The sequence below is a fragment of the Triticum aestivum genome, chromosome 6B, assembly GCF_018294505.1.
Source record: "Triticum aestivum cultivar Chinese Spring chromosome 6B, IWGSC CS RefSeq v2.1, whole genome shotgun sequence".
Lineage (NCBI taxonomy): Eukaryota > Viridiplantae > Streptophyta > Magnoliopsida > Poales > Poaceae > Triticum > Triticum aestivum.
Genome location: NC_057810.1, coordinates 693,494,876 through 693,522,646, shown reverse-complemented (window position 1 = coordinate 693,522,646; position 27,771 = coordinate 693,494,876). Strand labels below are relative to the sequence as shown.

The 27,771-nt window shown below is 48.4% G+C and overlaps 1 protein-coding gene across 1 annotated transcript; it reads right to left on the bottom strand.

Annotated features, from left to right (window-relative positions):
- Positions 1-24,581: 24,581 nt before the first annotated feature.
- Positions 24,582-25,944, bottom strand: LOC123139357 (thioredoxin-like protein CDSP32, chloroplastic). The gene has a single exon (XM_044559169.1). The coding sequence runs from the start codon at positions 25,802-25,804 to the stop codon at positions 24,896-24,898; it is 909 nt and encodes a 302-aa protein (XP_044415104.1). The 5' UTR covers positions 25,805-25,944; the 3' UTR covers positions 24,582-24,895.
- Between the last annotated feature and the right edge of the window lie 1,827 nt (positions 25,945-27,771).

Below are 27,771 nucleotides of genomic sequence, written 5' to 3'. Positions count from 1 at the left end.
ACGCCTATATAAAGGTGGAGAGGTGTTGTGGGCAAATCACAAAGTAACTAAAGATCAAACTAAAATAAATAATGATAATAAAAGTGATGGCGATATGATACCGGGGCACCTCCCCCAAGCTTGGAATAAGCCAAGGGTGGTGCCTGTACTCGTTTCTTTCTTCGGTGGTGGTGATGAAGTGGTGGCCTTGTCCTTCCATGCCGCCAATTCATTCATCTTTCTGATGATCTCACAAAGTGCACAATTCTGTTCCTCCAATGCAATAACCTCTTGCGCGAGCGCCATATTTTGAGCAAAAATTGCCTCAACGACCTTTAATGCATTAATATTAGATAAAGAAAGATCAGGATAAAGTTGAGAATAGAAAGTGTCTCCCTTTTCCACGACCTTGAAGGGGGACACCGAGTTGTTTTATCCTCCCTTGAGAATTTTTAGTAGTTTCAGTTTCTTGAGCTTTAGCAATATGAGAATCCAATAATTCACCAAGTGGAACAATATTATGAAGCAAAGTAGAAGCATATCATAAGCCGACTCATTCTTTTTTGCCATGACTTTTTCCTTGCCTTGACAAATACCCGCATTTTGACACTCGGCTTACATGTTAATACTCGGCAGCGTGAGTGGCGGTTGGAGCAGGCTGCGGCAAAGGTTTTTTCTCAACATGGATGGCGACAACAACTGGCAGCATAACCTCCGGATTGATCCACCATCACTTTCGATGTAGGCATGGTGTTGGTCTATAGGACTCTACTGTTGTTGTTGTTTTGTTGGTTTAGTTTCATTTCTTTTGGGACACCGATAACGCCCACACATGTGGGCGTTACGGGGTCTGCCCACACAGCTTGTGTGGTGTTTGAGAGGATCAGCCCACACGCCTACGTGTGGGCAAAACAACTAGCGCCCACACGCATCTTTTTTCCTCGCAGTCCCTCTCACACGCCTACGTCTGGGCAAAATGCATAACGCCCACACGACCTCTCTCAGCCACCTAGCTCACAGTCCCGCGCGCCCCCGCGTGACAGTCACCACGCGTCCTCGCAGTCGCCATGGTCCAGACCCTCTTTAATTTCCGATTACCTGCAGTTGCCATGTCACTGAACAATAGTTGCCATGTCGGACAACTATAGTTGCCATGGTTGCTCAACTGCAGTTGCCATGTATGGTCTGGTCTGCTCCAGTTGCCATGATTTCAAAAATTTACCAGTTGCCACCTACTAACACTAGGCAGTTCCCGTTGGTGTCAAAACCAGCGGATCTCGGGTAGGGGGTCCCGAACTATGCGTCTAAGGCTAATGGTAACAGGAGGCGGGGGACACGATGTTTAACCAGGTTTGGGCCCTCTCGATGGAGGCAATACCCTACTTCCTGCTTGATTAATCTTGATGATATGAGTATTACAAGTGTTGATCTACCACGAGATCGTAGAGGCTAAACCCTAGAAGCTAGCCTATGATTATGATTGTTGTTGTCCTACGGACTACACCCTTCGGTTTATATGGACACCAAAGGGGGCTAGGGTTACATAGAGTCGGTTACAGAGAAGGAGATCTATACATCCGAATCGCCAAGCTTGCCTTCCATGCAAAGGAGAGTCCCACCCGGACATGGGACAGAGTCTTCAATCTTGTATCTTCATAATCCAACAGTCCGGCCAAAATATATAGTCCTGCTGTCCGAGGACCCCCTAATCCAGGACTCCCTCAGTAGCCCCTGAACCAGGCTTCAATGACGATGAGTCCGGCACGCAGATTGTCTTCGTCATTGCAAGGCGGGTTCCTTCTCTGAATAGTCCATAGAAGATCTTGAATATGAGGACCGTGTGCGGCCCTGCAAAATAATTTCCACATACCACCATAGAGAGCACAATATTTTACAAATCCAATCTGCTGACAACCCTTCATAGCATGACATCACGCCACGGCCGGTCATTATTCGAACCGTTTTCCTCAACCAGCTACTGCAGATATTGCGAGGCGGTTTTCTTGGCACGTCTTGTCAAAGCAGAGATCGTGTCCCCTTATCACGGGATTCTCATCAATACGGGTACGGGTAACCCAACCGTGCCATCGTGGCACTTGGGGAATAAGCGAGTTTACCGGGCAAGTGGGGAGGTGCAGGATCCCTGCTGCCTTTATAAAGGGATAATGACTCCCTCTTTCACCCACGCCTTCTTCTTTCTCTGCTCATCCATTCCCCCTCGCTCGAGCCCTAGCGCCCAGGCGTTCGTCTTCTCCACCCAAAGAGGTCTTCTAAAAATGTCTGGATGCGGAGCAGGAGGCAAGTGGATGGCCTCTACCGTCCGGGAGGAGGATATCAAAAAGCTTCGGGAGGCCGGGTATCTGGCCAAGAAAATCGGCCACCGTCTTCCGATGGCGGGACAGATCATCCCTACTCTGGACCCCCATGAGAGGGTTGTATTCCTCCCTCATTTTGTCCGCGGGATAGGGTTTCCCCTCCATCCATTCGTTCACGGCATCATGTATTATTACGGGATTGATTTTCATGATCTATCCCCCAATTCCTTCCTCAACATCTCGACATTCATTGTCGTGTGCGAGGCCTTTCTCCGCATCCCGCCACACTTCGGCTTATGGTTAAAGATTTTTAATGTGAAGCCCAAGGTAGTGAGCGGCGAGCACGCCGAGTGCGGAGGCGCCATGGTGAGCAAGATGCCCAATGTCGCATGGCCAACAGGTACTTTCAATGATTCTGTCAAGGAGTGGTAGCAGCAGTGGTTTTACATCACTGAGCCGCGCGGCACGGAGTGGGCTGCTGCTCCCGAATTCCGATCCGAAGCCCCCCTGCAGCTTATGTCCTGGCCCAAGAAGGGCCTGAACTGGTCTTTGTCCAATGAACTATCGGTGCTCCAAACACGTGTCAAGGATATGGAAGACAAGAACATCAAGCTTGTCAATGTAGTCCATGTGATGTTAGTTCGACGGATTCTTCCTTGTCAACACCGGGCTTGCAATTTATAGGAATTCGATCCGACCAAGCACCAGACCCTACGGGAGCTCTTTGGTTCCTCGCACGAGGATATCTGGAAGGTGCTTTTTAAGTCTGGCAAATCGTGGCCGGACTCCGCCGAGGACCGTGGGTACCGACTGTCCTGCCTTGCAAGTTCGATAAGTCACTGTTTATGTTTGGCAATTCATATGTTTTATTTGCATATCCTGAGGAAAATGCTTAAAGTACTTTCCACAATTCTCCTAGGGGTGGACGAAGAAGGCGGGGTGGATCTACAGTCCGGCCCCATTGCCGGAAGAACCGGCCGGCCCACTTCTGACGAAGATGCTAGTCCCGGCGCCTTACAAGGCGCCGAAGAAGAAGGTCGAGAAGGAGGCCAAGAAGACCAGGGGCGGCCTCCGTCGCCGCGGCGCCTCGAACACAAAGTCCGAAGACTCCAATGCCCATTCTTCCTCCGAATCGACGAGGAGGAGGTAGAAGATGAATCCCCCGCGGGGGAAGAAAGAAAAGGACGGCCTCCACATCCTTGGAAGCCGAATCGCCTAAGAGGGGAAAAACTCCTCTTCCAGAGGAATCCTCCGCCGCTGCCGATAGCAGCCCGGAGTGGGATCCCAGGGCCCAGCCCCTGGTGAACTCGTGATTATACAAAACCCGAACATGCTTATGTGTCCAGGCTCATCATGGCATAGTACTTTAATCTGAGCCATACTTTTTTGCAGTCCGGTGAGGTCCCGCACCGAACAATCCTCGTCAGAGGATTTGTTGGGTTCGGATGCTATGGAGAGCGGGATACCCCCGAAGGCCCCTACCCCCAAACATGTGAATGACACCAAGGTGTCGTCCTAGAAGGACCCAGACAAGGGGGGGGGGGGAGATCGTAAAGGCGGCGCCAGGAGGTCAAACTTCAGGGGCCGGACATATGGGAGAGAAGGCTCCCATGGGCGTCATTGACGGGGGCGATCTCGAATTCGGCCCCCAGCCGGACGCTGTCCCGGAGACCTCTACGGCTACATAATCAGGCATGAGACCTTTGTCACGACCGGTTTTTCAATAAAATGATTATTGATAAAACCGATCTTTTAATCCCAGTATAGGAAAAGTCATCCTTTCTGGTAGATAACGCTTGATAAATAGAGAACCAGTAGCATCAAATATATTACAGGGTTGAGCTGAGGCTGCTCAACAATTTATTACAAACTCGCCAATATCTTACACATGGGCGGTTATGACACACGGGTGTGGTGGTATGCTACTAGCTCGAGGAAACGTGGTGGCGGATAACTTGACTTCTACTGGCAGCACATCAAGTGTCGAGGTGAGGCTCGATGAATTTATTTCTGGTTGCGGAAGCAGATAATACAATGACCAAGACAGGATCGCATGGGACTGACTGGGACTCCTCTAGGCGTCAGACTCGCTATCAAACTCTTCATCCATGAGATCGCCTTCATCAACATCTGGCCAAATCAACAAGCCAGGTGAGTACTTTGAAAGTACTCGCAAGACAGTTCGGACAAAAGATATAATCAATGAATGCATGAATGCGTCGTGAATAAAGAATGATGCTCATATAACAATGGTAAGATTTGCCGGACTTGATAAATAAAATAAATAATTGAAAACCGATCGGGTGTCTGGAGCGACGCCTCGAAAGGTAAATAAATAAAATGCATGCCGCAGTCGGGCGTTTAAGCGACACCACATAAAGGGCTTTAAAAGAAATGCCACAGTCGGGCATCTGAGCGACACCACATAAAGGGCTTAAAAGAAATGCCACAGTCGGACGTCTGGGCGACATCACATAGAGGGCTTAAAAGAAATGCCACAGTCGGACGTCTGGGCGACATCACATAAAGGGCTTTAAAAGGAATGCCATAGTCGGACGTCTAGGCGACATCACAGACAGGGCTTAAAAAGAAATACCATAGTCGGACGTCTGAGCGACATCACAGACAGGACTTAAAAAGAAATGCCACCGTCGGACGTCTAAGCGACATCGCAGACAGGACTTGCAACAAATGTAAATAACAGATATGCCGCCGTTGGACGTCTGAGCGACATCACAGACAGGGCTTGTAACAAAAATAAATAACAGGTATGCCACCGTCGGACGTCTGAGCGACATCGCAGACAAGGCTTGTAATGAATGTGAATAACAAGATTAGTCCATCCACAAGAATAATCTTTTAACCGGATTTATCACACATAAATCCCACCGGAATTTTGTCACTGAGGCTGATACCTGACAAGATAAGATGAATGTAGTACTTGAACAAAGTACAAGATAATTGAAGGATTTGAGACTCTGCAGAGTTTGGATGAACTGACCACAGCCAACGGATTTCTGTAGTCACGAAGGACTAGTTCCGTTTACGGTATTTCAGTAGAAACACATTTAGCTAGTACACACCCATTTCACCTCATGATGCCAGGAATCACCCTGGACAACGTCCAAGAAAAACTTTGAGACGGGGAGGCCACAACCTCGAATAGCATGGGATCAAATTTCTATACGCGCGCTCTAAGGGGTGCCCCCCTCTCGGTCCCAACCGGAAACACCATGCCACCTGACCGGATGACGGGCTTTAATCCAGGGCCATGGAACCCTCATCCCGGCCTCTCTACTTGGTGTGTACCAGGAAAACGGTTGCAACTTACTATGCCATATCCCTTGCGGAAAACATGTGGCAGCACAGGAAGGAAATGAAGGGAATATGATTCGATCATGTTGACACTGTTGTCAAAAGGACTGGCCTAAGCCTGGCATGTCACAACACTGCCATCTTACCCATCCTCAAGCCAACACATGGCTATGCAAATATGTATCCAACAACATAATGCTTTCCGAAACTTACTTTCTGATTATGTGCATGAAACATAATATTTAAAGTGATGTTCCTAAACATGCCATGACCATGCTACAATGCAAACATGCAACAACACTCATCATATCAAGAGTTCAAACATTCTTGCCTGGTTTGGAGTAGTCGGAGTCTAACTGTGCGAAGTTTGCAGCTCTGTCGCTTCCTCCAGAATCTACGGTATAAGAAAAATATGCATGTAACGTAAATACCGCGAGTGTATAGAAAAGATTCCCAATAAATTCTCAAATAAATTTTATAAAAAAACTAGACAAAAATCTAAAGAGAACAGGAAAAGAATTGATCAAAAATACTTTTCTGATTAAAAGTTATAAGAGTTTTGGTCCAAGGACCCATCTGTAATGAAACAGAAAGTTTCCAGGGGGTTCTGCGGAAAAGTCCAGATAATGTTTCGTTTAAAAGAAACGGCTGAGAGACTGACAGGCGGGCTCCACCCGTCAGGTTTGAATTTTCAAACGAGGGAAAAACATAGCGCGACGGCGCTGAGAGGTGCGGTGGTCGCTGGCGGCGATCCACGGCGAGGCAGGGAGATCGGAGAGTACCTCTATGTTCAGGGTGCCATTCCGCGTTTGTGGGAGGTGGTGGTGGTCGCCGGCGAGTACCACGTCGGCGGCGACGCTTGCTCCAGCGGACGGCGGTTCGGGTGGTCATGGATCTCGCCGGAGAGAGTTGCGAGGTCAAAATTGAGGTGGGGGTTATCTTACTAGAGGTGGTACGAGGCTACGGTCGAAAGTAGGGCGGCGGAGGGGTTCTCACCGGAGAGAACGATGCCGGAGCCCGAGGCGGACGGAGGTGGCCGGAGTCGAGGAGGAAAGGCCCCTCGAGGCTCGTTCCGTGTCCGGGCGGGGTCTGGTGAGATGGTGGAGTCGTGCGGAGGCGAGAGCAAGCTCGGGGTGCTATATATAGCCGGCCCGGGTCGGTTGCCATGAACGGATAAGTCCGGCGAGTTGATTACGGCGGCGCTGTGGCTGGACGGTCGGCTTAGGAGCTTGAGCGTCGCCTAGGAGGAGTATTGGAGCCGTTCCCGTGTCCAACTCAGCACGGGAGGGCTGGTTACGGTCTGCCCTCGATGGAACGGCCGCACGGCCCGTCGGCGGCAGAGAGCGTGCTCTGCGCGTGCCAAGCCACGGCGACGGTGCCGCATGCGTGCGCGGTCACGCGGAGCCACCAGGACGCTTGGGCTGCGCCGAATGGCGTTGCGCCGCAGTTTTGCCCCCTGTCGTCCGTTACGGTGGTGCAGCCGCCGCAAAGCACGCCGGCGCAGGCGGGCCAGGGCGCCACCGACGTCAGGAACGCGCCAAGCGCTCGTGTGAAGCTCCGGACAAGAGGGATAGTCTGCGAGCAACGTGCCAAGGGCACTGTGGGCTCGTGACTGAAGTTACTGATGGAGATCGACACTGATCTTCTGAATTTTCAGAAAGTGAACAGTACTAGTGCATGCAAGGTGTTTGACAGAATGATTCTAGTGTGTAGGGATTTTTCCTTGAGCTGGTTTTTGGTGGAGTGGTCTCTCATTGCAACTAGAGGTGGCCTGAATTTTGGTGGAATTTTTAGAGAAGTGTAGATATGAATTTCATCAAATTTGGCCAATCTGGTCCAAACTTGCAGAGGGTGGAATTTGAAATATTTGAGAAGAAGAAGAGTGGATCAAGATGGTTCTAGGTTGTGGGTACAAGGGACTATCCATGGGTGTTGAGTTGAGGTCAAAAATCAAAAGCATTAGGGTACTTGCTTTGCAAATCACCTAGGCTCAAAAGAAAAGACAGAATTACTTTGGGAGGAGAAATAATTGGAATAAAATCCAAAAATGGATTTTATTAGTTTGGATAGAATGTTAGGGTTGAACCAAAGTGGAATGAGTGGTTTTTGAGAAAATTTTACCATAGGAGACATGGTAAAATTTAGAAAGGATCAAAACCAAATAAAAGCCCAAAAACCAAAAAGGTATTTCCTCTCAGAAGAAACTAAATCCAATAAAGATTTTTGCTGAAAACAAAACCACAAAGAAATTTTTTGGAGTGTCACAGCACCTACCCCCTTAGGAAAAATCTCGTCCCCGAGATTTCAGCTGATCCTTAAACAGGTGTGGGTGCTCTGTCCGAACGAAATCCTCTCTCTCCCAAGTTGCTTCATTCTCGGTGTGGTTGCTCCACTGAACTCTGAAGAATTTGATGGTTTTCCATCGGGTCCTCCTTTCAGACTCTTCTAATATTTTTATGGGGTGCTCCCGGTAGGTGAGGTCCAGTTGTACGTCAATATTTTCATGAGATACCTGCTTCTCTGGATTGCATACGTACCTTCTCAATTGTGAGATGTGAAACACGTTGTGGATATCGGATAAATCCCTGGGTAAGTCTAGCTGGTAGGCTACCGTGCCTCTTCGGGCCATTATACGGAATGGTCCTATGAATCTTGGTGCTAGCTTTCCCTTAATCCTGAATCATCGCAGGCCCCTCATAGGAGAGAATCTTAGGTAAACAAACTCTCCGGGTTCAAAACTGATTTCTCGATGTTTCCGATCGTAATAACTCTTTTGTCGACTTTGAGCTGTCTTGAGTCGATCTCTAATTGTCTTAACTTTCTCTTCAGCCTCTTTGAGCATATCTGGGCCGAAGATATGGCTGTCTCCGGTCTCTGACCAATTTAGCGGGGTACGACATCTTCTGCCATACAGAGCTTCAAAGGGTGCCATTTGCAAGCTGGCTTGATAACTGTTGTTGTATGCGAACTCTGCATATGGTAAGCTTTCTTCCCAACTGGTTCCGTAGGTGAGGACACAAGCTCTCAGCATATCTTCCAGGATTTGGTTTACGCGTTCGGTCTGCCCATCGGTCTGGGGATGGTACGCGGTGCTGAATGCTAGTTGGGTACCCAGTGCATGTTGTAGGTGATCCCAAAATCTAGAGATGAACTGTGTGCCTCTGTCAGACATGATAGTCTTTGGGACTCCATGCAGGCAGACGATATGGGCAAGATAAAGCCTGGCCAGTCTCTGAGTGGAGTAAGTCGTCTTCACTGGAATAAAATGTGCCACCTTGGTTAACCTGTCGGTTATGACCCATATGGCATTATTTCCATGTCGTGACCGTGGTAGTCCAACAATGAAATCCATTCCAATCTCGTCCCATTTCCACTCGGGTATTTTGTTTGGTTGCAACAGCCCGGCTGGTTTCTGGTGCTCGGCCCTTATGCGTTGACAAGAGTCACAACATGCAATAAACGTGGCTATGTCTCTCTTCATACCGTGCCACCAAATTTTTTCCTGAAGGTCTTTGTACATCTTTGTCCCCCCCAGGATGGATTGAGTACGGAGCGGTGTGGCTCTTAGACAGAATTTGATGTTTGAGGTTCTGGATATTTGGCATGCAGATTCTTTCCCTGTACCATAATATTCCTTGCTCATCTATGTTGAATTCCGAGGCCTTGCCCATACTCACTTTCCTTTTTATGCCATCAATGTTGGGGTGTCCGTGCTGGGCTTCCTTGATCCTTTCCATCAGGGTCGGCTGTATTTCCAAATTTGCCACACTGCCTTCGGTAACCATTATTAAATTGAGTCGGGCAAATTCTTGTTGAAATTCTGGCCTCAACTTTGGTATACTGTCATCGTCTATGCTGGGATTCCGACTCAGGGCATCTGCCACAACATTTGCTTTTCCAGGATGATAGTGGATTCCAACATCATAATCCTTCACCAATTCTAACCAGCGTCATTGCCGTAAATTTAACTCTGGCTGTGTGAAAATATACTTAAGACTCTTATGGTCTGTGTATATCTCACAACGATTCCCAAGTAGGAAGTGTCTCCATTCCTTGAGTGCATGAATGACCGCTGCTAATTCCAAGTCATAAGTGGGATAATTTTCCTCATGCTTGCGTAGTTGTCTAGAGACATACGCAACTACCTTGCCTTCTTGCATCAATACGCATCCGAGGCCTTTCCGGGATGCGTCACAATATACCTCAAATTTTTTGTGTATATCTGGCACAATTAGTACTGGTGCCGTTGTTAATTTGCTTTTTAGCTCTTGGAAGCTTTTCTCACATGCTTCCGTCCATTCAAACTTCTTGCCTTTCTTGAGCAATTGTGTCATGGGCTTTGCTATAGTGGAGAATCCTTCAATAAATCTCCGATAATAGCCTGCCATTCCCAAGAAACTCCGTACGTCCATTACGTTGGATGGTGGTTTCCAGCCAAGTACGGCCTTGACTTTTTCCGGGTCTACTGCAATACCTTCTTGGGTTAGCACGTGGCCCAGAAAACCCACCTGCTTTAGCCAAAATTCACATTTGCTGAATTTTGTGTACAGTTGATGTTTCCTGAGTTCTCCGAGTACAATCCTGAGATGTTCGGCGTGCTCTTCTGGTGTTTTGGAATATATCAGAATATCATCGATGAATACCACAACAAACTTGTCCATATACTTCATAAATACTTTGTTCATGAGGTGAAAAAAATAGGCGGGGGCGTTGGTTAGTCCGAATGGCATTACTGTGAACTCATACAACCCATATCTGGAGGTGAATGCGGTCTTGGGAATATCTTCAGTTCGCACTTTAATTGGTGGTACCCTGATCTCAAGTCAATTTTTGAGAAGACTTTGGCCTGTGCGAGCTGATCGAATAAATCATTTATTCAGGGCATTGGGTATTTGTTCTTGATGGTGACCATGTTGAGAGCTCGATAATCAATACACAACCTCATTGTTCCATCCTTCTTCTTGGCAAATAAAATTGGAGAACCCCAAGGTGAGGAGCTGGCTCGTATGTATCCTTTCTCCAATAATTCTTTTATTTGCTTCTTCAACTCTACCAATTCGGATGGTGCCATTCTGTAAGGTTTCTTGTAAATAGGAGCGGTTCCGGGTGCTAGCTCAATGCTGAATTCTATTTCTCGGTCTGGTGGCATGCCTGGTAGTTCTTCTGGAAATATGTCTGGGAATTCACATACTACTGGAACCTTGTTCAGCTCAGAAACGTCCACCTTGTTTAATCTAGGTTGCCGAGGTATTTGTCTCTCTTTGGCTGAAACTTTTATTTTCTTCCCATGATGGTGTGTGAGAATCACAGTACGATTGAAGCGGTCAATGAAACCTTTGTTGGTGGTTAACCAATCCATTCCTAGGATGACATCCAGTCCTTTGCTTTCCAGTACGATAAGGTTGGCGTAAAACTTCAATCCTTCAAATTCAATAATCACACCTTGACAGTAACTCTGGGTCACTTGCTTAATTCCAGGGGACTTGATGATCATTGATTTTTCCAAGGGAAACATCGAAAAATTATGTTGCAAAGCAAAACTTCAAAACGAATGAGTGAGAAGCTCCAGAATCAAACAAAACCATGGCAGGTATTGTGTTGATGGGGTACGTACCGAGTACGATATCTGGGGCGTTCTGTTATTCCTCTCGGGTCACGTGGTTCAAGTGACCTTTCCGGTGGTTTTTGTTGGGGTTGAAATTGCTTCGCTTTGGTGCTGAAGTATTTCCATCGTTATTGAGCTTCGGGGTTGAGCTCCTTGGCTTGGGGCACTACTTGGCATAGTGCCCTTCTTCTCCACAAGCATAACAGGTAACGCCTGGGCGATAGGTGAACTCTTTGTCTCTTGCATGGAAATTCTTCATTGGACGTGAATTATTCGTCGGGGTTTTGTGTGAATCCCCCTTCTGAAATTCCTTCTTGCTTCTGTGATTGCGAGCAAAAGTAGTCTGATCCCTTTTTCGTTTGTAGAAATCTTCCAGGCTACGTCGCTTGTTTTCCAGGGTAATGGCCTTATCCACCAGTGTTTTAAAATCTGGAAAGGTATGCACAACTAGCTGGCACTTAAGGGCGGGTGCCAGGCCTTCCAAGAATTTTTCCATCTTCTTGCTCTCGGTCATGCGTTCTTCATTGGCGTAGCGAGACAGCAGAGTGAATTGGCTGTTGTATTCTGACACTGTCATGGCCCTTTGCTTGAGTTCATCAAATTCTTTCTTCTTGATTTTCATGACGCTCTTAGGAATATGTGCCCCATGAAAACCTTCTTTGAAATTTTCCCAGGTGATTTCATTTTCGTTGGGGTGCATGTGCAGGAAGTTTTCCCACCACGATGCAGCTGCACCTGTGAGATAATGTGGTGCATACAGTACTTTTTCACGGTCTGAACACTGTGCGATAATTAATTTTCTCTCCATGTCTTGAAGCCAGTCCTCGGCCTCAAGAGGCTTGTCAGTATGAGAAAATGTTGGAGGACGCGTCTTCTGTAACTCAGATAATTTGGATTGCGGTTGATACTGACCACGGTTACTTCCCATATTGATGAATTGGTTCATCATTTCCTGGTGTTGCTGTTGACTCTGTTCGTACAAACGACAAACTTGTGTAAAAGCTGTTTCACTGTCCTGTTGACTTGTCTGACCCTGAGTGAAATTGTGGTTCTGTGGTGTGCCATAACTTTCTTCTGGCTGAGTTGGCATGGAGCGTGTCCAAGGATGAGACATCTTTCACTCTGGGGATATATTTTGTGAACTCGTAAGACAAGAAAGAGAGTCGCAAAAGTCAATAAAATCACACACAAGGAACATTTTTAAACTCCAGGATATTTTTGGAAACACACGATTGCGCGCCGAGAAGGACTAATGCATATCTTACACGCGGGCATAATTATACATTACATCACTCAGGATATGCGTACATAACCCTGACATGTTATTTAAACTAGTGCACTCCTCCAGATCCTACATGGTGCGCAAACAGGCTACTTCTCACAACCTATGTACATATAAACATATTACACAAGTCGATACATCGCATGGCGTCTATGCGTACTCAGTCGGAGATGGTGAGGATCTCCCTTGGCCTGCCGAGGGTGAGACGCAGAGATGCTGGGGAATCAACTTCCTCCTCGCTAATAGGTTCCAGACGAGAAACGTTGTGCTGAGCTGATGGAGCAGGTGTCGTAGGCGGGATAACACGAATACGAGTGGGTGGAATAGGTGGAGTAGCACTTATGGGAGTGGGTGCAACAAGTGATGCAGAGCAGACGGGAGTGGGTGCAATAGCCTGGTTAAACTCCTCTGTGGTAGGCAGACGACAAGCAGAGGCGAGTATGGTAGGTGAGTGAGAGGCTGCGGATGACACAAAAGTCAGTGGTGGAGCGGTGTGCAGGAGTTCCTTCCTGTTAGCAGCACAACCATGAACTGAGTCCATGCGTGCAGCTACGAGGTCATCCACCATGCAGTCAAATGCTACCTCTAGGGCTCGGAGGTACTTGACAAGCATCTCAAAGGCTTCGTCTCGCTCTCCTCTGGGGCAAGAGAAAGAGTAGTGACAGGTGTAAGGCACATGGCATGGAAGGTAGCGGTAGCGACGGGTCTTCATTGCAGGAAGAACATCCCGAAGACGGGCTATCGTCTCGTGGGCAGCCATCTGCATAGCATGCCTTTTTGTAGGCATGGCTCTCCCCATGAATTGGAGGCGGCGTATTTCAGCATGGCCTCCCCTGAACTGCACCGCGGCCTGGTGCATAGTCAGACTGTCGTTGATCTTGTGTGGATAAAGCGTGAAGACTGGGCGCATGGATGGCCCCATCGCGACCTGAACGATGAAGGAGAGGAGTTTGACGAACCCCTCAGACATGTTGGCGAACATTTGAGACTCGCAGTCGTTGCCGGTCATCTACAAAAGTAGGCAAAAATTCTGAGTGATCAGATCATAAAATTTTATGCTGACTATCAGAAAAATGTCTACACTTGTAAAAACATGAATAACTCTATCATGCTAATAACCAATTAGCGATCGCACCTAGTGGCTTCCTACAGTCAGCCTGGCTCTGATACCAAGTCTGTCATGACCGGTTTTTCAATAAAATGATTATTGATAAAACCGATCTTTTAATCCCAGTATAGGAAAAGTCATCCTTTCTGGTAGACAACGCTTGATAAACAGAGAACCAGTAGCATCAAATATATTACAGGGTTGAGCTGAGGCTGCTCAACAATTTATTACAAACTCGCCAATATCTTACATATGGGCGGTTATGACACAGGGGTGTGGTGGTATGCTACTAGCTCGAGGAAACGTGGTGGCGGATAACTTGACTTCTACTGGCAGCACATCGAGCGTCGAGGTGAGGCTCGATGAATTTATTTCTGGTTGCGGAAGCGGATAATACAATGACCAAGATAGGATCGCATGGGACTGACTGGGACTCCTCTAGGCGTCAGACTCGCTATGAAACTCTTCATCCATGAGATCGCCTTCATCAACATCTGGCCAAATCAACAAGCCAGGTGAGTACTTTGAAAGTACTCGCAAGACAGTTCGGACAAAAGATATAATCAATGAATGCATGAATGCGTCGTGAATAAAGAATGATGCTCATATAACAATGGTAAGATTTGCCGGACTTGATAAATAAAATAAATAATTGAAAACCGATCGGGTGTCTGGAGCGGCGCCTCGAAAGGTAAATAAATAAAATGCATGCCACTGTCGGGCGTCTAAGCGACACCACATAAAGGGCTTTAAAAGAAATGCCACAGTCGGGCGTCTGAGCGACACCACATAAAGGGCTTAAAAGAAATGCCACAGTCGGACGTCCGGGCGACATCACATAGAGGGCTTAAAAGAAATGCCACAGTCGGACGTCTGGGCGACATCACATAAAGGGCTTTAAAAGGAATGCCACAGTTAGACGTCTGGGCGACATCACAGACAGGGCTTAAAAAGAAATACCACAGTCGGACGTCTGAGCGACATCACAGACAGGACTTAAAAAGAAATGCCACCGTCGGACGTCTGAGCGACATCGCGGACAGGACTTGCAAGAAATGTAAATAACAGATATGCCGCCATCGGACGTCTGAGCGACATCACAGACAGGGCATGTAACAAAAATAAATAACATGTATGCCACCGTCGGACGTCTGAGCGACATCGCAGACAGGGCTTGTAATGAATGTGAATAACAAGATTAGTCCATCCACAAGAATAATCTTTTAACTGGATTTATCACACATAAATCCCACCGGAGTTTTGTCACTGAGGCTGATACCTGACAAGATAAGATGAATGTAGTACTTGAACAAAGTACAAGATAATTGAAGGATTTGAGACTCTGCAGAGTTTGGATGAACTGACCACAGCCAACGGATTTCCGTAGTCACGAAGGACTAGTTCCGTTTACGGTATTTCAGTAGAAACACATTTAGCTAGTACACACCCATTTCACCTCACGATGCCAGGAATCACCCTGGACAACGTCCAAGAAAAACTTTGAGACGGGGAGGCCACAACCTCGAATAGCATGGGATCAAATTTCTATATGCGCGCTCTAAGGGGTGCCCCCCTCTCGGTCCCAACTGGAAACACCCATGCCCCCTGACCGGATGACGGGCTTTAATCCAGGGCCATGGAACCCTCATCCCGGCCTCTCTACTTGGTGTGTACCAGGAAAACGGTTGCAACTTACTATGCCATATCCCTTGCGGAAAACATGTGGCAGCACAGGAAGGAAATGAAGGAAATATGATTCGATCATGTTGACACTGTTGTCAAAAGGACTGGCCTAAGCCTGGCATGTCACAACACTGCCATCTTACCCATCCTCAGGCCAACACATGGCTATGCAAATATGTATCCAACAACATAATGCTTTCCGAAACTTACTTTCCGATTATGTGCATGAAACATAATATTTAAAGTGATGTTCCTAAACATGCCATGACCATGCTACAATGCAAACATGCAACAACACTCATCATATCAAGAGTTCAAACATGCTTGCCTGGTTCGGAGTAGTCGGAGTCTAACTGTGCGAAGTTTGCAGCTCCGTCGCTTCCTCCGGAATCTACTGTATAAGAAAAATATGCACGTAACGTAAATACCGCGAGTGTACAGAAAATATTCCCAATAAATTCTCAAATAAATCTTATAAAAAAACTAGACAAAACTCTAAAGAGAACAGAAAAAGAATTGATCAAAAATACTTTTTTGATTAAAAGTTATAAGAGTTTTGGTCCAAGGACCCATCTGTAATGAAACAGAAAGTTTCTAGGGGGTTCTGCGGAAAAGTCCAGATAACGTTTCGTTTAAAAGAAACAGCTGAGAGACTGACAGGCGGGCTCCACCTGTTAGGTTTGAATTTTCAAACGAGGGAAAAACAGAGCACGACGGCGCCGAGAGATGCGGTGGTCGCCGGCGGCGATCCACGGCGAGGCAGGTAGATCAGAGAGTACCTTTGTGTTCAGGGTGCCATTCCGCGTCTGTGGGAGGTGGTGGTGGTCGCCGGCGAGTACCATGTCGGCGGCGACGCTTGCTCCGGCGGACGGCGGTTCGGGTGGTCGTGGATCTCGCTGGAGAGAGTTGCGAGGTCAAAATTGAGGTGGGGTTATCTTACTAGAGGTGGTACGAGGCTACGGTCGAAAGTAGGGCGGCGGAGGGGTTCTCACCGGAGAGAATGATGCCGGAGCCCGAGGCGGACGGAGGTGGCCGGAGTCGAGGAGGAAAGGCCCCTCGAGGCTCGTTCCGTGTTCGGGCAGGGTCTGGTGAGATGGTGGAGTCGTGCGGAGGCGAGAGCAAGCTCGGGGTGCTATATATAGCCGGCCCGGGTCGGTTGCCGTGAACGGATAAGTCCGCGAGTTGATTACGGCGGCGCTGTGGCTGGACGGTCTGCTTAGGAGCTTGAGCATCGCCTAGGAGGATTATTGGAGCCGTTCCCGTGTCCAACTCAGCACGGGAGGGCTGGTTACGGTCTGCCCTTGACAGAACGGCCGCACGGCCCGTCGGCGGCAGAGAGCGCGCTCTGCGCGTGCCAAGCCACAGCGACGGTGCCACATGTGTGCGCTGGCAAGGAGGTGGCCACGCGGAGCCACCAGGACGCTTGGGCGGCGCCGAACGGCATTGCGCCGCAGTTTTGCCCCCTGTCGTCCATTACGGTGGTGCAGCCGCCGCAAAGCACGCCGGCGCAAGCGGGCCAGGGCGCCACCGACGCCAGGAACGCGCCAAGCGCTTATGTGAAGGTCCGGACAAGAGGGATAGGCTGCGAGCAACGTGCCAAGGGCACTGTGGGCTCGTGACTGAAGTTACTGACAGAGATCGACACTGATCTTCTGAATTTTTTGAAAGTGAACAGTACTGGTGCATGCAAGGTGTTCGACAGAATGATTCTAGTGTGTAGGGATTTTTCCTTGAGCTGGTTTTTGGTGGAGTGGTCTCTTATTGCAGCTAGAGGTGGCCTGAATTTTGGTGGAATTTTTAGAGAAGTGTAGATATGAATTTCATCAAATTTGGCAAATCTAGTCCAAACTTGCAGAGGGTGGAATTTGAAATATTTGAGAAGAAGAAGAGTAGATCAAGATGGTTCTAGGTTGTGGGTACAAGGGACTATCCAGGGGTGTTGAGTTGAGGTCAAAAATCAAAAGCATTAGGGTACTTGCTTTGCAAATCACCTAGGCTCAAAAGAAAAGATAGAATTATTTTGGGAGGAGAAATAATTGGAATAAAATGTAAAAATGGATTTTATTAGTTTGGATAGAATGTTAGGGTTGAACCAAAGTGGAATGAGTGGTTTTTGAGAAAATTTTACCATAGGAGACATGGTAAAATTTAGAAAGGATCAAAACCAAATAAAAGCCCAAAAACCAAAAAGGGTTTTCCTCTCAGAAGAAACTAAATCCAATAAAGATTTCTGCTGAAAACAAAACCACAAAGAAAAATTTTGGAGTGTCACAACCTTCCTCGGCTGGAGGGGGTGTGCCTGCTCCACCGGCAACCTCTGTCCAACCAGAGGTGTCGGATACCTTATCGACGGCGCTAAAAAGTGCGTCCATCATCGATGAACACCATGCCCTTATGGGTCGATGATTGAGAAGATTCAGTCCGCTGAGAGTGGACTGAATGAATCCTGTATCAGCCTTATAAAAGGCTTTGAGGTATGTTTTATGAGATTTTGAAGAGTGTCATGGTATGTATAGTAGCCCCTGATACACTGTCCGGTGAAAGAGAGAACTAGGCAGAGGATCAAATTTATGTTCGCATGAGACTCATTTGATGACATCTATATCTCTTCTTTTATAAACAGGCGTTTGTAGCGACTGCCGCCTCTCATACTGTGGAAGTATCCGGACTGAGGCAGAGTCTGGAACAAGCTGAAGGAGAACTTGGCCGAGTGAAGAAGCAGTTGGAGGATAACCAAGGTATGTCGGAACCTTGTTCATTTAGCACAAATGAATAAGTGTGCCTGATGAAAATATTTTTATTGTGTGCTCTAGGGGCGATGGATGAAATTGAGGCTCTTAAGAAGGCTGTGGCCGAAGCCGAGAAGAAGGTAGCCGCAGAGCAGGCTCTTCGCAAAAAGCACGAGGCCAAGGTTATTGAAGCTGAGCGAGAGCTTCGGGATGCCGTGAAGAAATGCGAGACCTTGGAGCAAAGTTTATCAAGGAAAGAATCCGAACTCGCCCAAGCTCGCCAAGATGCAAGTGATGCCCGGGAGGAAGCCCAAGGTGCTCTGAAGGAAATTTAGGAGGCGAGGAAGATTGCGGCCTGTAAGGCCTTTTCTATACAAAGCGGTCTTTTTGAAAGGAGAAAATCAAGTTGATAATTTGAATTCTGATTTCTCCAGGGGTGTTTGCGGAGCTGCCATGCAGCATATCTGATGTCGCCCAATTCTACCGAGCCGAGGAAAAGAAGACTGCGGAGAAACTCTTCTGGTTGCAGTATTTGGCGCTGAATTATCCGGTGCCATTTGTCGATCAGCTGAAGCAGCTGATCGAACTGCACAAGGCGGCCGAACTAGCCATGAAGGATTTGATTATCCAGCTATAGCCCGCCGAGCCAATTCCAAGCAGTTACTTCGGGCTCGTGAAGCGGCTTGTGAGTGCCTGCCCTCGACTTGAAGTCATCAAGCGGTCGGTCCGTATGGAGGGTGCGCGAATGGCCTTCGCCCGCGCAAAAGTGCACTGGGGGAAGATGGATGCGGAAAACCTGATAACCGAGGGACCGTCAGAGGGGAAGGAGCACGGCAAGACCGAATTATATTATGATAGTGTCCTGAAAGGAGCCCGCCTTGCGGCGGAGCAATGCACCAAGGACATTATATTTTCATGAATACAGTCATGCTGTCCTTTGTAATGTTGAACAAGGTCATTTCTATTATTTATTGCCTGTTATGTGAAAGTTTTTCCTCCTGTGCGGCCATTTCATATATATTAATTCTGAGAGTTGGCCAATCGTCGGCTTCTGCGCCCACGTAGGAAGTACGGGGGTGTTCAGGATAAACCTAAGCACTCTTTATCCCATTTTTTGGGTCCTTGAAGGAGGTGTTCAGCACAACAAACCAGGCAATTGGACTATAGGGCTTTATCACTCTCACTTAGCCATAGGAGTTTGACAAAAGGAAGGTAGGCGCAACCCCTGGTGTTCGGAAGACCGCACGAGGGGCTCTATAAGCACCTGATCGGAAAAGAAGCCGATCCATCGCACGCTGCATTAGCTATGGCATTATGGGGAAAATCCTTAAAGATTTTACAACCTCTCGAACAGCTGACCAGCTCTCGCCGTATCATGACAGTCAGTTTTCTGCTTTCTCTACTGAGGCGCTCGTCCGGAAGAACCGGGACACAATCGCAGTAGTTCTCCCTATGCTACCTTAGCCGATATAGCGGAACGTAAGGTACCAAAACATGGGAGCCGGGCAAACCCAACTATTGACCCAAGACATGATTCGGAGCTGATGCATATAATGCTATAAGTTCGGGGTGCCGAACGACCGTGAAGGTGGTCGGACTTTATTGCTGTATTTATGGGTACAATGAAGTACCTGGCATATGAAGGCATATCATGATGTACGGATGCCGTTATGACGAAATGTGTCAATAAAAGACGATAGTAGATAAGCGTCATATAAATCTACATGTTGTATTCGAGTAATACGTCGATGCGTATGAGTATAGGTGATGTGATAAAAAGAAGTATGATGGCAGAACCTGCTGAGACCAGGCGGGAGGAAGTTGCATGCGGATTCTGAGTGTATTCGGATTGTCTTCGAGGGGAATATCTAAGGATTCCCTTGCGTGCTCGAGCTGATTCCATGTCGCCAGTCCTGTCCTGCGCAAAAGTGAACCTGTAAAGGAAATGCGAGAAATATTTGTGTGCCACGGAGCGGTTGAGCCACAGTATGTGGCCTTTCCCAGCTTTTGCCGAAGTGTTTAATTGAGCTCCGGACGAGCCGGGCTATCATGCCGCGAAGTAGTTCGGACTCCATTATCGGTGTCCGTGAGCTTGGCCGTCGACTCAAGGTTCAATTGAAAGGTGCCACTCGTTGCTTCTTTTGTTAAAGCGGCGGTATACTCTTCGGCGCCGAGGTGGAGTTCGGCTTTGCCATTAACCATTATGATGCCGCACGGGCCGGGCATCTTAAGCTTACGGTGGGCGTAGTGTGGTACCGTGTTAAAGCGATCAAACACGGTTCGCCCAAGCAGTGTGTGATAATTACTGCGGAAAGGGACGATGTCGAAGACTAACTCTTCGGTACGGTAATTGTTTGGTGATCCAAAGACTACCTCCAGAGTGATGGAGCCAATACAACTGACCTCCACACCTGGTATAACACCTTTAAAGGTGGTTTTAGTGGGTTTGATCATCGAACGATCAATACCCATCTGGCGCACTGTGTCTTGATACAGCAGGTTTAGACTGCTGCCTCCGTCCATAAGGACTCGTGTGAGGTGGAACCCGTAAATTATTGGGTCGAGTACAAGTGGTTGGTATTGGTCGGACGATCTGTACGATCGAAAGTGATCGGCCATAGTTTGTATTGTGGGGCGACTTGCTCCGTTAAGTTGACATCCCTAAGAGTGCACGTCCGTTCCTGTTTGGGGATGTGGATGGCGTTTATCATGTTCACCGTTTTGACTTGTGGGGGGAATCTCCTTTGCCCTCTTTTGTTTGGTGATCGGGGCTCCTCGTCGTCGTCATCGCTTTGAGACCCTTGCTCCTTATTTGCGGCACCTGACCTGCCGGCTTGTTTAAAGACACAACATTCTCTGTTGGTGTGATTGGCTGGTGTTCCTGGGATGCCGTGAATTTGGCATGGACGATCGAGTATGCGATCCAGACTGGACGGGCCTGAATTGTTCTTTTGGGATGGCCTTTTCTACTGACCGGACTTAGAGCCACTGAATCCAGCGTTGACTGACGTGTCTTTGGCGTTGTCACCATTTTTGCGACACTTGTGCTTGTTGCGTTGTGGTTTGTCGTTGTTGTCTCTGGCTTTTGATGTGCCATGATTGCTTGTTGTGTTGTTGCTACGAGCCAACCAGCTATCCTCGCCAGCACAAAAGCGGGTCATGAGTGTCGTGAGGGCTGCCATGGACTTTGGCTTTTCTTGGCTGAGATGTCGGGCAAGCCACTCGTCCCGGATGTTATGCTTAAAGGCCGCTAGGGCTTCGGCATCCGGACAATCGACAATTTGGTTCTTTTTAGTGAGGAACCGAGTCTAGAATGTCCTAGCTGACTCTCCAGGCTGTTGAGTTATGTGACTTAAATCATCAGCATCCGGTGGTCGCACATAAGTTCCCCGGAAGTTATCCAGGAATGCGTCTGCCAGGTTCTCCCAACTTCCGATGGAGTTTGCTAGCAAGCTATTCAGCCAATGTCGAGTCGGTCCCTTGAGTTTTAGTGGGAGGTATTTGATGGCGTGTAGATCATCTCCGCGGGCCATGTGAATGTGGAGGAAGAAATCTTCTATCCATACCGCAGGGTCTGTAGTACCATCATATGATTCGATGTTCACAGGTTTAAACCCTTCTGGGAATGTATGATCCATTACTTCATCAGTGAAGCATAGGGGGTGTGCGGCGCCTCTATGCCAGGCTACATCACGACGCAGTTCAAATGAGTCTGATCTGTTATATTCGGCCCGGCCGGACTTGTTTTTAGTGTATCCGGCGTGATGGTCATCCTCAAGCGTTGTGGCGCGCCCCCGCGATCCGTAGATCGATCTTGACTGTCCTGCTTTGTTTTCCAATACGTCTTGCAAGTCCTGCGTGTAGCCCCGGGCCTTAGTATTTTTGTTTGATTGGCGGCGGGGTGCGGGCTGGTGTTCGGGTTAATTGGCCGCTTTGTCTCGGCCACGAGGTGGCCGGTCAGCCGCATCATGTGTTGGTAGTGTAGGCTTTGATGCCTCCTCCTTGAGTTGAGGTAGCAACCTGCGCTTTGGGTAACTTTTAGTTGTGCGCTCGAGTCCGTATTCCTCGGTGGCCAGGACCTCGGTCCATCTATCAGTTAGTAGGTCTTGATCAGCTTGAAGCTGCTGCTGCTGTTTTTTCAGGTTTTTGCAGTGGCTATAAGCCGGCGCTTGAAGCGCTCCTGCTCGACGGGATCCTCAGACACGATGAATTCTTCGTCGCCAAGGCTCACTTCGTCTTCGGAGAGGGGCATGTAATTGTCATCCTCTGATTCTCCATCTGTTGCCTGCTCCTTAGGGCTAGCTTGCCCATCCTTCTGCTCAGCCTGCTTGAAGTCTGGCTGGGTGGGATTGTTTTTGTCTTCGGCACCATCCGGATTGCTATCATCTCTTGTGCCGATATTGCTATTTTTGCTATGCCGGGGCTTAGAGCGCCGCCGATGACGCCGAAGCTTTGATTGCTTCCCCAAGGGATTATCCTCCATTGCCTCATCGCCATTGTTTTCTTTGGGGGTGTCCACCATATATATATCATATGATGAGGTGGCTGTCCAGCGGCCTGTGGGCGGTGGTTCCTATTCTTCTCCTGCATCGTCATCCGTACCGTCGATGTCTTCGGAGTCGAAGTCGAGCACGTCGGTTAAGTCATCGACAGTGGCTATTAAGTGGGTGGTGGGTGGGAAACGAATTTCTTCATCGTCCGCTTCCCACTCAAGCCAGACATAGTTCGGCCAAGAGTCTCCTGATAGAGAGAGAGAACTTAATGAATTTAGCACGTCGCCCAGGGGTGAGTGCTGAAAGATATCCGCGGAGGTAAACTCCATGATCAGTGCCCAATCAGATTCGATAGGCACGGGCGCACGCGGTTCGGAACCTATAGCCAGAGACGAGTCCGAGGGTCCGATGACACAGATCTCTTTGGAGGTGAAGTCTGTGTTTGGCTCCAGCACCGATGAATGTGCGGCCTCCGTGACAGGGTCCATCCACCCGTCCTTGGATGGCGTGATCTGCTCCAAATCGAAGGCCGGGGAAGCCGCATGTGCGATATCCCGAACACCGTCCAATGGCAGATCTAAGTCATGCCCGTCGTGACTGTTCGGTGCTCCAGACGTGGGCTCGAATCCGTTGAAGATCAAGTCTCCGCGGATGTCGGCTGTGTAGTTCAAGTTTCCAAACCTGACCTGATGTCCAGGGGCGTAGCTGTCGATCTGCTCCAGACGGCCAAGCGAGTTGGCCCGCAGTACGAAGGCGTCGAATACGAAGATCTGTCCGGGAAGGAAAACCTCACCCTGGACCGTATCATTGCTGATGATTGAAGGAGCCATGAAGCCTTATCGCGATGAGACAGTGGAACTCTCAATGAAAGCACCAATGTCGGTGTCAAAACCGGCGGATCTCGGGTAGGGGGTCCCAAACTGTGCGTCTAAGGCTAATGGTAACAGGAGGCGGGGGACACAATATTTACCCAGGTTCGGGCCCTCTCGATGGAGGTAATATCCTACTTCCTGCTTGATTGATCTTGATGATATGAGTATTACAAGAGTTGATTTACCACGAGATCGTAGAGGCTAAACCCTAGAAGATAGCATATGATTATGATTGTTGTTATCCTACAGACTAAACCCTCCGGTTTATATGGACACCGGAGGGGGCTAGGGTTACACAGAGTCGGTTACAGAGAAGGAGACCTATACATCTGAATCGCCAAGCTTGCCTTCCACGCAAAGGAGAGTCCCACCCGGACACGGGACGAAGTCTTCAATCTTGTATCTTCATAATCCAACAGTCCGGCCAAAGTATATAGTCCGGCTGTCCGAGGACCCCCTAATCCAGGACTCCCTTAGTTGCCATGTATGGTCTGGTCTACTACAGTTGCCATGATTTCAGAACTTTAGGAGTTGCCATCTAATAACACTAGGCAGTTGCCATGTAGCACTATAAAAAGGGCATGGCAAAAAAACATGTTCGGGTAAAAGAGAGAGTTGCCATGTGCTCACAAACATGCTAGGGCAGGTGCCATGTAAAAAGAAAGAGTTGCCCATCTGCTTACGTGCACTCTAGGGGCAGTTTCCATGTACCATGCAAAAACACATGGCAACTCGGGTAAAAGAGAGTTGTCGTCTGCTTACAAGCAAAGCTAGGGCAGTTGCCATGTACCCTGCAGAAATACATGGCAACTGACAGCTTTGGGTATGTGCGAGGAGACATGCGTGTGGGCGAAGTGATAAACGCCCACACACCAGCCCCTCTGCGTGCGTGAAAACTGGTGTGTGGATGAATTGCTAAACGCCCACACACCAGCCCCCCGTGTGGTGAAAAAAGGACGTGTGGGCGATCGGGTGAATGCCCATACACCAGCCTAGTCCTACGTGGCACATAAAAACTGCTAGAAGCGCCAAGATTCGTCCGTTTCTTTTTGCTGGACTTTTCGAAATTGGCTGTATGCATCTTAGTTATGCAGAGGTCGGGTGTTATTCATAATGATTTGTATCGCTTGATGCTATATTTGAGATAATAATAAAAACGCCCTTTTATCAAAAAAAAATAGGATGGCAAAGCTCCGATTATATCACAGTAAAAACAATATAATAAACTTATTACAATTTGCACTCGAAAATTCTATTACTGCTATAACCGTATGTGATTGGCGCCCAATACCAGGTAATTAAGAGCATGATGAAAATGTCTAAATATGAACCTATAGCATCGATTGATGCGGCAGTAACAAGTATATATAGTATAGAATTACATGAAGCATCAATTGCTTGTCTCTCAATTCATTTGTGCTGCTACTGCTACCTGTGACTGTGTAGGGTAGGGAACTAGGGATGATCCAACTTAATTCGGCTGGTGAGTGGTGATGGCTTGGTGGTTCCCTTAGTTAGTATGTGACCCTGACGCCCTGGTAGCGGAGGATCTCGCCGATGAGCTCGCCCTTGCCGGAGCCGACGTAGCGGCCCACGATTTTCTTGTCCCTGATGAAGAGGAAGGTGGGCACCTCGACGACCTCCATGTCCTTGAGGAACTGCATGCATGCGTCGTTCTCGTCGCCGTTCATGCGCGCGAAGACGGCGGTGTCGGCCATGGAGCGGGAGAGCTTGACGACGGTGGGGTAGACCTTGACGCAGGGCCCGCAGTGCTTGAGCCCGACGTCCAGCACCAGCAGCTTGCCGTCCTCGCCGCTGTTCTCGGCCATGAGCGCCTCCACGTCCGCCCGGTTGTGCAGCTGCACGACGCCGGCGTGGTTGTCGCCGTAGTAGAGAACGTCGCCGGCGAGCTGGTCGGGGCCGATGCCCTCCTCCTCGTGCACCTTCTCGGTGCCCTTGTAGAAGGAGAAGTGCGGCACCTGGGTGATGCCCTCCCGCTGGCACAGCTCCCGCGTGGCCTCCGACTCGTCGCCCATGACGAGGAGGAAGTCGACGTCGCCGCAGGTGCGGCTGAGGTCCACCATGCACGGGTAGATGCGCTTGCTGTTCACGCTGTGGCTCGCCGCGAACTCCACCACCACCAGCCTGTTCTTGGCCTTCTGGAGCGCGCTGTCGAACTCCTCCGCGCTGTGCACCTGCACCACGCGCTCGTCCTCCTTGCTTCCGGACTCGGCCGGCTTGGCCTTCTCCTTCTCCGCGCCGGACACCGCGGCCCGCGGGCGCGCCACCACGCGGCGCCTCTGCGCCGTCGCCGGCAGGAACCTGACCTTGCTGCTGCCGCCGCCGCTGACAGGCGTGAAGCTAAGGCTGGCTGTGGCGGTGGAGCCGGCGAGGTGGCCGAGAAGCTGGGCGGTGGAGGCCATTGATGCACTATCTGTGCTTAATCGAGCTAGCTCGTGATGATGGCAACGAGCGAGTACTCCTGCTGACTGGCTGCTTCTAGAGAAGGGGGGAGAGCGCTTGAAGAATAGGATGAGAGGGGAGTTGGCCTCCAATCAAAAGCCATCCACTCAAGATGGTTTGTGGCTGGTGTTTCATTCAGCTCAGATTTTTCAATGATTTGCACTTGCATTTTTGTCGGCTTCTTCGTGAGACCACACACCTCAATCTGATTTTTTGCCCCACCTAGTCATGGCCACAACTAATTTGCTTTGAACTCTCGGGTGATCTGGGGTTTACTGGCAGGTTTCGATATTTTGATTGACTGAGATTTGGGTAGGACGAACATAAAACAATTTCAAAAATATCACCGAGATCCCGAACTCTACCAAACACCTGTCAAAACTCAACTAGGGATCTCTGAAAGCGTCACAAGCGCCTGCGAAATATCAGCGGCAGAATCTGCTTCCTGTCCACCAGTTCACACTTGACACTTCACAGTAACCCATCTGACGCTGATTTATCTTTGTAAGGCCATATGCAGTACTATTTCAAATATAGACCTTTAGAGTTTAGATTCATATCTAAAATATCATACACGCACTGTCATATGTCGCGGACTTTGCAAATTGAATGTCACAACATTTTCACCACAGAAGATGCAACATAACAGATATTGTTGAGCATATTAGCAATTTTTCAATTAATTTAATCTAGAAATAAATCATGAATATGGCATTGACAGTATTAATTCCGTACTGATATTTAATCACGTAAGCACTTACTAGGCGAGCAATGCTAGACGTACGGGCGTTGTACGGGGGATTTACAGGCTCGTTGACTGTGATTGGTTGGAATATGATTAAGGGGGACGGCCCCACCCTGAAAATCAGGGGGGAGCAATTAGATTAGGCCACGTTGTCATCCTGTAAAACTTTGTACGATCATCCTGTACGTATAGTATTATTGCTTACTAGGCATATAGCAGAAACATGTAAGCAAATAGATAGTACGGCCGGCACAGAAATAAACAGAAGCGGGGTAAATGATTTATATACCCTCTGGTTTATAAACAGGAGCGGGGTAAACATGTATGCAATATATAGGCACGGTTGGGTAGGGAGATGTGGGCTGGACCCTTGTCAGAGTCTGGAATGACCCACAATCAGACGTCTCAGATTCGTGGCGCATCTGTTAAGGACTCTCCGTTCTTGAAAGGAGAAAATTAAGCGCACATATAACATAGGTCTGAGCTCGGCTCGACTCAATCACGAAACACGACACGAGCGCGGGCGAGGCCGGCGACGGCGGAGGAGCTTGTGGGAACCACTACTCTTCTTAAGCTCCAATAGCATGTAGAAGAGGATTTCTTATAAATTGGTCTAAACTTCCTACACTTCGAGGGTGGTACTGAACTTCTCACCTCATCCCTTGTCATATGGCCTAGAGCCCATACTATATTTCAACAACCCCCCACAAGATCTCAAAGGCCCATTGTATTCTCCTATGTTCCAAACACTACTTTGATATACCGATATTTTTAGTGGAGACCAGTTAAGGTTGAACATCCACCTAGAGCAAATAGCTACATTTCTTCATAGTTGAACAATGGATTATGCCATGAATTGTCAGTTTGGCGTAAAGAAGTTTCACCAATTGTCTTACTGGTACTAGACTACCGAAGGCTAACCCCACGGGTGGAGCATATTAGTCACACTCCTGGCCTATTCATTAGCTTACTAGAGATCATCCTATCTTATAGGCTGTGACCAGTAGTCGGACTCATATAGGTGTTTTCTTCCAAAGATTGCTCTGTATGATAGCATCTTGCTTATATAAGCATCAAAACATATTAAGACAAAGTCAACCTGCCATATAGTTTCCGAGAGTACTACATCTCCAAAAGAGTGGATTATTAGGTTACTTTGCTCAGTTACTAGTAGACTGTTTT

Bases quoted from the DNA above. Each gene is read 5' to 3' on its own strand.
- LOC123139357 (XM_044559169.1), bottom strand. From the start codon at position 25,804: ATGGCCTCCACCGCCCAGCTTCTCGGCCACCTCGCCGGCTCCACCGCC.